Below are 9657 nucleotides of genomic sequence, written 5' to 3' on the forward strand. Positions count from 1 at the left end.
CGTTTTTCAATGTCGGTTTGCTTTGCCTTTAATTGTTTTGATTTACTAGCACTGTATTTGATGATATGGCCACGCAGACCGCATTTTAAGGCGTCCCACAGAGTGTTGGGATTAACATCTGGTGTGTCATTGTAACTAATGAACTCCCGAATGAACTCTTTTGTTTCAGTTGTAAACAAGCGATCGCTCAGCAGAGAGCCATTAAATTTCCAATATCCTCTACCGCGCTGGTTTGGAGATACGTTCAATAATAAATTGACTACGCTGTGGTCAGATTTTACGCTTGGGATGTGCGCTTGAGCAACGCATTTCAGGACTGCTCTCCATTCAGCGGGCCCTAGTGAATGGAATAATTTCTCGGCAACAACACATCAACAATCGGAAAACTTCACTCTGCCAATCTCGGTGACCGGCCCTGCGTCAAGAGCCACTGCAAGTACGCGTAACTACGGTACCAGGAATAACCAATCAAGGCTTTGTCAGTCCGAGGATAAAGATTTAAAACCAACGAACCAATTTGCAGTGGGCTACGTTAGCGATGTGAAAATAAATGTTTATGAAAAGAAATTGAGTGTTGATTCAGTGGCGTACCTTGGAAATGTGCCGCCCGGGGCGGATTCAGATTTTGCCACCCCTTCAAGAAAAAGTATGTGAAAATGAAATGCGTTTTTTTATCAGATTATAATCAAAATCAAAAATCGTAGTCTTAAAGTGCCACCCCCAGACGTGCCACCCGGGGCGGTCTGTACCCCCCCCCCCTTAGCTACGCCACAGTGTTGATTGCAAGAACATGAAATCCATGTTCTTCGGACAAAAAAGCAATGCGAAATTCATGAGGAATCAGAACAGGGCAAGAAAGATTTTTTTGTTTTCAATTCAGTTTTATTTTTCTTTGTATAAGTGATGATAAGTTGAACAATATTGTAACGAGTAAAACAGTAATGATAAATTTAACAATAGAGTACAGGAACAAAACCAATAAAAGAAAAAGGTAGCAAAAATTTCGTTTCGATTTGAATAAGTTCGTTTCGAAAAACCATAATTTTTACCTACATTTAAATGGACAAAAAAAGTTGAACATCTGGCAACAGGGACGACATCGACGTGGGACGACATCGGCAGGGGACGACATCGGGGGGACGACATGTCCAGGGGACGACATCGGTGGCATTCTGAAGAAACTATTGATTTGTTTGCAAGAGAAAAAACCCGCCGGAAGCGATTTTCAACAATTAGTTCATTATACAATGACATTCATTGATGTAGCCTATTCAAATAAACAGTGCAAATAACTTTTCTGTAAGGAATTGAAAATATAAATCGTAGCGCACCATCGAAAATTTTTTTTTGGGGGCGGCACTTTTCGCATCTGCCTAGGGCAGCGCTTAGGCTAAATCCGGCCCTGGGTGGGCCTATACTTATGGGTAACTGATGTCATTTATAGATGCTTATGGGTAATTTGACTTGGCTTATGGGTAATTTGTAGGACTTATGGGTAATTCAATGGGCATATGGGTAGTTTGGTTGGACTTTTTATCTATTATGTTGTTCCATTTAGTATTAACCCTCAATGAATCGCTACTACGCTTAGACCTACACATTTTTTACTGCCTTACACTTCGTCCTATTCATCTAATTAATCCTGTGGGTTCGCGATTTTGTTTGCTGCTGCAACATGGATTAGTTTATGCAGTCTCGTTAGTTGTGTGTGATCACAAACAAACAAAGGGTCATGATAGAATTAATGTAGGCTAAATGTGGATTTTGTGTTAAATCATTATGTTCAACAATTGAGGTCACACATTGCGTTAAGAGCAAGTGGATGGTCCATGTGGTAGCCTACGTGTCGTGATTCTAACATGTTTGCGTAGTTTGTCGGTTTGCTTAATTTGTCACTTTCTCTAATCCCCTTGAGGTGAACTAGGCAAACTCTACTTTATAAAAAGTTTATAAAAAAATATATACAATATATACAAATATAATACAAATATATACAAAAAAATATACAATATAAAAAAAATGCCAAAGGGCCTTCGGCTCAATAACCTTGATTTTTTTCGAGGCGTCCTGGTGTGCTGTCTTGTATGTGTGTATATTTTTGCTTGTCTGTTGTTGTGTCTGCATGGCTGGTTTTGCGCACCAAAATAAATTTTCTGACTTCTGACCACAACATGAAGCAGCGAAAGACTACAACAGTTATCGAGTCAGCTGCATATTTTGTAATAGCCTCCTTTTTTTTGCATTTATAGATCAAATTCATGATGATCTTTAAAATAATTTTTTTTACCGTAGTAGTTTAAAGACACACTTCAATGAGACTCGAGAGGTAAAATTACTTGTTAGATTGGTGAATTTTTGATGCAGTATCTGAAAATTCATTGTTTGGCATTTGGCAACATTGTTTTAGAGTTAATTGGCGACTGTTGACTGATAAAAGAAGCAGTTGAGAACGCTTTATTATCCATATGTCTCATTGTCTCTCCCAGTCCCATCGGCCCAACTTTCTAAATTTTTGGAACACCAGTTTTCTCCTCACAGGCACCACATCGTCCTGGCCTCGTGTCCTCAGCTGGTGTCTTCAAGTGTCATGCGGATGCTGTTTTATTAGGCGTTGTACGCAAGAATAGCACAGGACAATGAGCCATTTAGATGTGAATAATCTTACACTGTCACCTCTCTGCCATGAGATAATGGAACTTACGGTGCCCTTCCAAAATAGCAATAGCCAGTACCTAAAATAACACTTAACATATGGATATTTCACTGTGCAATTATGTTGGCTGGTGAGAACATTCGCACAACGTTTGAAATGATGTGGGTTTGACACTGCTCAAGAACATGCAGCTGTGTCTCCGCAAGGACACTTAATGACATGCCATAATAAGGAAATTGAATCCAGCTGACTTATAAGACTAACGTCCCTTCGCTGCTTTCTGTTGCAACTCATCTGTGAACGCAGTGTAGGCTACTGTATGTTATTGCAATGGGCGCAAAATAAAACATTATTATTAATTAGCTTTACTTAAAATATTACTGTGTGGCAGTCGATTATTGTTCAACCGTAATGGCTCAATACAAAGGTGCAGCTAGTGAAGGAAATCGGGCAATGCATATGCAAAAGCGGAGAGAAAAAGCCAAAGAGGAAATAGAAGAGTTAAAAGCCAAAATTGTGAATGTAAGTTATCTGTTGTTTTTCTTACAACTAAGATTGGATTGTGTAGAATTGAGTCAGTAGGAATGCTTGACTGCTTGTTATGCGGGAAATCTTTGATAGAATTTTTGTCTTGTCATTTTATATATTTGTACATTATTCTCTTTTAACCAGTCACCAATAGTGTGCACTTCCATTGAAGTTGAAGTTTTATTGCTGTTTATTTTCAAAGACTTTTATAGTGCTGGACAACAGGTGGCTTGCAAGCTTGGTTGCCATACTTTTTACATTTTCGTAAAAATATTTTCATTTTGTTGAAAATTAATTTTGCTTTAGCATTTGAGAACTGCAGTGTGGACAAAGCAGTCTTTGGTGAAGACTGGTTTGTAATTGGCATATTTATTCAGGAAAATGCTATTAAATCAAACATTCACAACAAGTTTTCCACTCATTATGATGCAGTTGAAGCAGAGTTAAAATCAAGCACAGTTGGTAAGAAAAAAGTTCTCTCATTCTTTACTTGATTTTATATCTTTACAAGTTTCGATAATGTGTTGTTTATTAAACAAATCTACAAGTTTTCCACACATGATGATGCAGTTGAAACAGAGTTATAATCAAGCACTGTAGGTAAGAAAGAAAATTGTCAGCAATCATACTTGATTTTAGACAATTTCAGGTTGACATTGTGTTTTTTTTTTTTGTTGTAAGCTTACTATTTCACTTTCAAAGCTCAATCCACTTTAATTTAAAAGGTCATGCAGTAGTTTTTTTTTTGTCATTATAACTGGATTTTGAGAAAATCGTTGAACTCTAAGACTATTGCAAAGTGCGAAACAAAACGCGGTTGAAGTGTACAGAAATCATTTTATATTTTGTGAGACTGAGAAGTGGCAGAGTTGTTTTGATGAAATCTTTGAATACTATAGTAGGCCTATCACTTTTTCATCAACATCAGCTACATTAAAGTTCCAGTCTATGAAAAAGCTATTTTTTTTTTTTTTTGAAGTCAAAATGTCTTGGAAACTCATTTCATGTTAATGACATATTATGTTTACACAACTAAGCAACGATAAATATATTTTAGGTCTTGTAACTTTGGATGAAATGCGTGAAAAACGAGAAAAGTTAATAAAGGAAAGAGAAAAACAAATTGCAACAACAAATGCTGCAAAACTGTAAGTTTAAGTGTATATATATTTTGCAGTTATTTTCGGTATTTTATTGTTTAAATTTAATAATCCTATTTTTCCAAAAGTCCTTTTGAAAGTTATTCTCAAATAAAGCCTTCATTTAAAGACTTGAGGTAATTTGAGTTGTACATGCATTTTTGTACCCACTTATATAAGTACCTAAGGTGTTTCTGTTTCACACACTAAGCAGCATCCATCTGTTATTCTGTAGCTTTCATGATTTAGAAAAATATTCTTATTAAATGAACATAAAAAAGAGCAAATAAGTTGAGCAAAAAAGCATCAAAAATTTGTACGCCACGATTAAAAGTTTAGGAACTATGCCACAAAAAGCTTTGTGTTTCATGTCTTCCAAAAATATTTTTGTTGAATATCTGCATGACATACTTATAGTCTATGCTACCTAATTTAGATAGATTTCAATTGCTTTACGTATTTCAATTTCAAGACAATCTAATGACCAAAGATCCAAGAAAAAAGATAAAGCTCGTAAGATTACTGCACTGTCATTTCAAGATGATAATGATGTTGACGAAGACGATGAAGAAGGTGTATGCTTCTATTGCAATATATATTATATATTTTTATACCGTGGCAACTTTTATACACAGGCCATGCTAACGTGCAACTTCGATTTTGACAAAAGGCCGATTTTAAGTAGCCATAATCGCTAGTAACTTATAAGTTGATAGTTTGAGTAGTACTGTAGTTAGCACAAATAGTTTTTGTGTATATTTTGTGTGATTTTGTGCTACTGTATTACTACCATACAAATAATGGACTATATTTTGGGACTTGTACTGGAAATCCAAAAGCGTCTGGCAATACTGGTAATATGGAAAAATTAGTCATTTTTTAACTTAATACGTATTAATAGTTTTGCATTGATTTGGGATTTAGTGATCACACTTTGGCTATTTAGATTTTCAAAACTCCTTTCAAAGGGGAATAAAGTAAATGCAGCTTAGAGTTCAAAAATCGACTTTTTATCATGATCCAGTCAGGCCTCTAGTTTGCACTTTGGCAAGGTCTGTGTGTGCATATTGATCGCTATGACTTATACTTAGAATACTACGTGACATAAATGGTAAAGCATAAGCCTAAAGACTAGCCATGATATATGCGCGACTGCGCATGCATTTTACTTGTTTAAAAAGTTGTTAGAAGAACTTTCTACTTTCTTGTTTAAAGTTGTTAGTAGAAATGGTTGATTTTTTTCCATGTAGCGATTGTCCTTGCTTCAGCTCATTCTGTTTATCACATCTTCCTTCAGTTCAATTTTGTTTATCTTACCCTTCATCTGTTTTATTTGGTCTTCCCACTTTTCTTTTCCCACCCACTTTCAAGTTAAATGCAATATCCCCGTTAAATTGTGTAGAATGATTTGGTTGGGAAAGCAATGGTTTGTCAATTGAACTTGTTGAACAGTTGCTTATAATGTTATGATGTAGTAGTTAGTGTTTCCATGACCTGTTTCCTTAAATGTTGACAATGTGCGAATGCAAAAGTAACAAGGATCTGTTGCAACTTCTCAGAGGTCGTTGTGACAAAGAAAGCGAAGAAAAATCCTGACGTTGACACTAGTTTCTTACCCGACAGAGAGAGAGAGGTATATGAATAATTGTTTGTTTGTGTTTTTGTTTTACGCAAAGAATCTTTGAGAACTTGCACTGGACTTTGCATGACACTTTTCGATATGAATAGTTTTTAAGTCAGTTTTATTCTCAACAATTTAACTAGAACACGTTTATAATTTTCTGAGAAACGTCAATTCTGCACCCTAGGGAAGAAGTATTGCAATCCCACATTAGATCACAATGCTCTCCCATAAATAATCTACGTTACGTGTGCAGGCTCAGGAAATGGAATTGAGAGAGCGTATCAGAAAGGAATGGGTGACGAAGCAAGAAAAACTGAAAAGTAAGCCCAGCATCCTCTTAGTGTCTTTGCAACACCTGATCAAATTGGTTTCTTTCGTTGCTATGAATGTGAGTTGCTGTGATGACTGAGAGTGAAGTTAGTAGCAGAATGGTTGGTACATCTGGTTAATCTAATCAAAAAACAAAGAGCCCAAAATGTCAATAACTTCACTCTAATCAAAAATCAAAGAGCCCAAAACGTAGAAACTAAACTTATATGCAGCAAAAATTTCGAAAACTAAACTGTTTTCATGTTCAGTGTTATTAAAGTAAAACACTTTTAAAAATCTTATTTAAAAAAAAAACTTAAAGTAAGATATTTTTATAACACTGAAGATAAAGACAGTATAGTTTTCAAAACGTTTTTTTGCTGAACATGAGTTTGGTATCTACGTTTTGGGCTCTTTGTTTTTTAGTTAGAGTGAAGTTGTTATTGGCTTTTTATTCAAGCTAGTATTTGTAGCCCGAACCGTGTAGCCTACTAGTTTGTCTGGTGATACGGGGCATGTCCCATCGAAAGCGACCCCAAAGCTTAATAAATCTTAGTGCCACGACGGCAGAAATCCAATACCTTTTCTATCAACATGTAAATGTTGATTCATTCGACATAATTTGCTTCAGATGAAGAAATCGAAATCACTTACAGTTACTGGGATGGATCGGGCCACAGAAAGAAAGCCAAGGTGAGAGATGATTTAAATTTGGTTCTTGTAAGGGTTTATCATTTAGCAGTGAACTACTTTATAAATATACATATATTACAGCTGGCGAGTTTTCTGTGGTGGTTTGTAATATTGGTTGTGTTGCCAGGAGCCTCAAAATCAATTTCCTCGCAGTCTCTTCGAAAATCATCAATCGCAATATTTTTTCACCAGCACTTTTTTATCGCAGAGGGTCTTAAAAACTTCGTCGTGAGGCTATTTTTTCGCCAGTATTTGTAGATAATCATCTCACGTCTCTCAAGACCTCCGCCCTCTTTAACCAAATTTCCGGTCCAAGCCGCTCTCACCGACCTTTCGCTGAACTTCAAAGTTTCTTCAATCATCGTTTTTTGTTTCCAGCGATCTTAAATTTTTTTAAATTGGGAATAGAATTTTTTTTCTGTCTGACCACTGCTTCGTAATGTAAACCTTCTTTATTGTACTTTTTTGTTTACTTTCAAAAAACATGATGAAGACAATTACTTATTTTGCTATTAGTTACATCAGAAATGTGACTAACGGTTTGCCGGCATTCTTGGTCGGTCAATTTCCCGCAATGAATCAGTTTCTCTAAGTTTTCATGTTATTTTTGATCAAAATCTACTCTATCCCAGATGAGGAAAGGAAACAGCATACAACAATTCTTGCTTCGTTGTCTGGAACAACTTCGTCCCGACTTCTCTGAACTCAGATCAGCAGGTTCGATCGACTCTAAATCTTGTGGTTCGATCGTTTGCTAGCGGCTAGCGCTAATTAGAACTCAGCTGTGACGAATTTTATTGCTTGACATAAAACTGTTGATTCTAGTTCCCACAGAGCACAGTCTATTTTTGAAAAGCTGCGATTAGCAGAGACCTTGTTTCACCATGCAAAAGTTATAGTTTGTACGTCATTTAATACGTTATTACGTCATTACGTTGTGAGACGTTCAAATGACATTTATCGTCGGTGAGATGTTGAAATGATATAAAGACCGAAACTTTTTTCACTCGCTTTTTGTACCAATGTGGATTAACCAATCATACTGTTCAGGAGTTGAGCACTTGATCTACGTCAAGGAAGATCTCATCATTCCACAGCATTACACCTTTTATGACTTCATAATGACGAAAGCGCGCGGCAAAAGCGGTCCCCTGTTTAGTTTTGACGTTCACGATGACGTCAGGCTTGTTGGTAACGCCTCCATAGAGAAAGATGAGGTAGGTGACATTTCGTTTTGGAAAGAAGTTCTTGGGTTATGGGAAGTGCCCAGACAGCAAAATCCGTCATTTTTATATTGATTCAACGTTTGCATGCGTTGAATCAATGTAAAAATGACGTATTTTGCTATCTGATTGGTTACTTTGTATTGTGAAACAAATCCCGTTGCCTTAACGTTGGACTTGTTTTGCGCAGTCGCACGCTGGAAAGGTTGTCTTGAGGCATTGGTATGAAAAGAACAAACACATCTTCCCAGCTAATAGGTGGGAACCATACGATCCAGAGAAAAAATGGGAAAAATATACGGTGAGATGCTGCACTTGCCATTATTTTGCCAGAGTGTCAAGCGTAGTGGTAGCTTTTAAATATCTGGCTTCGAAAATGTAAATTATTCAAATTTGTCGCGTCATATTTAACATGGAATTGCTTAATCTTTATTTACTTCATAACATTTATAAGGTTAACTTTGGGATTTTTACACTCATTCGATTTTCAGCTAAATCTTTTTGACTTGCTATATTTTGAAAATGTGACGTTGTTTGTAGATCAAGTGACGGAACCACTGAGCGATTGTGCTTCGTAAGGAACCTGTGGTCCTGGTATTGCTTGCCAAGTGCAAGTCTGTTATGTTACACGTCAGAGTCGTTTCGGATTTACAACTCTTTTCTAATCCTGATCAATCGAAACTTGAAGTGCGGATGAATAGTTTGCTGAGTGGAGCACAAAGAAACTTGCAAGCCTACGGATCCTGTTTCTTGGCAAAAATGTGACTGTTTTTTATGCGTTTACGTTGAACTTGTTACCGTTTCTGATTTTAAAACGTTGTTTGGCAAATTTCTGTGTTTGTTGTTAGGTAGATGCTTGTGGGCGGCTTGGAAATAGCGAGGTAATCTGATGTGGCGTTTTATGAGCCGGTAACCTAGCAAGGTTACCGTATAGACGAGAGGAGTTTTTCATGATTTCATCAAGAAATTTATGCTGAGCTCTTGATCAACAAAGTAGGCTACTTTTTCTTTTTACCCCCCAATTGAGACGGCAGGCAGCAAATACTGTAAGGAACCAGGATTTCGAAATCGTCTTGTTGCTTTAAATCGTTTTAAAAAAAAACTTAGCTACGCTACCCGCTCGAGCCCGCTAGAGATTGGCATGTAGATAAGTTTAGGTAGGTTATTGCAGTCACGGATTTCGTAGCCTACCAACGTGATTTTTGAAGAAAATATATGAAAAAGGATCGCATATACACTTCGTTACCTGCCCTCCAAAATCGGAGAAAAACGTATTTTTTTCTATTTTGCAAAATTTGATTCATTGCTTCGCTTAATCACATTTCATTCACCTGTCCAGCGGCATAAGAATCGCGTGATTTTCGGCAGTGGATAGGTTATGATAGAATTTTTGTGCCTCTTAAAAACTTAGAAAATAACACAATATTCGGATGCAAAACGCACGGCTTATTAGCCTACCAATTTGTCGACAAATAAATAACCTAGTCC

The 9657-nt window shown here is 36.6% G+C and overlaps 1 protein-coding gene across 1 annotated transcript; it reads left to right on the top strand.

Moving 5' to 3' along the window:
• The first annotated feature begins 2999 nt into the window (after positions 1 to 2999).
• LOC145778210 (protein FAM50A-like) lies at positions 3000 to 8995 on the top strand. Its single transcript, XM_082589667.1, has 11 exons — positions 3000 to 3175; positions 3559 to 3643; positions 4239 to 4329; positions 4793 to 4893; positions 5880 to 5953; positions 6198 to 6264; positions 6885 to 6946; positions 7579 to 7663; positions 7997 to 8163; positions 8360 to 8470; positions 8710 to 8995. Exons 1-11 carry the CDS (start codon positions 3065 to 3067, stop codon positions 8716 to 8718), a joined length of 963 nt encoding a protein of 320 aa, XP_082445793.1. The 5' UTR covers positions 3000 to 3064; the 3' UTR covers positions 8719 to 8995.
• The last annotated feature ends 662 nt before the right edge of the window (positions 8996 to 9657 follow it).

Source organism: Aplidium turbinatum, chromosome 10, assembly GCF_918807975.1.
Source record: "Aplidium turbinatum chromosome 10, kaAplTurb1.1, whole genome shotgun sequence".
Classification (NCBI taxonomy): Eukaryota; Metazoa; Chordata; class Ascidiacea; order Aplousobranchia; family Polyclinidae; genus Aplidium; species Aplidium turbinatum.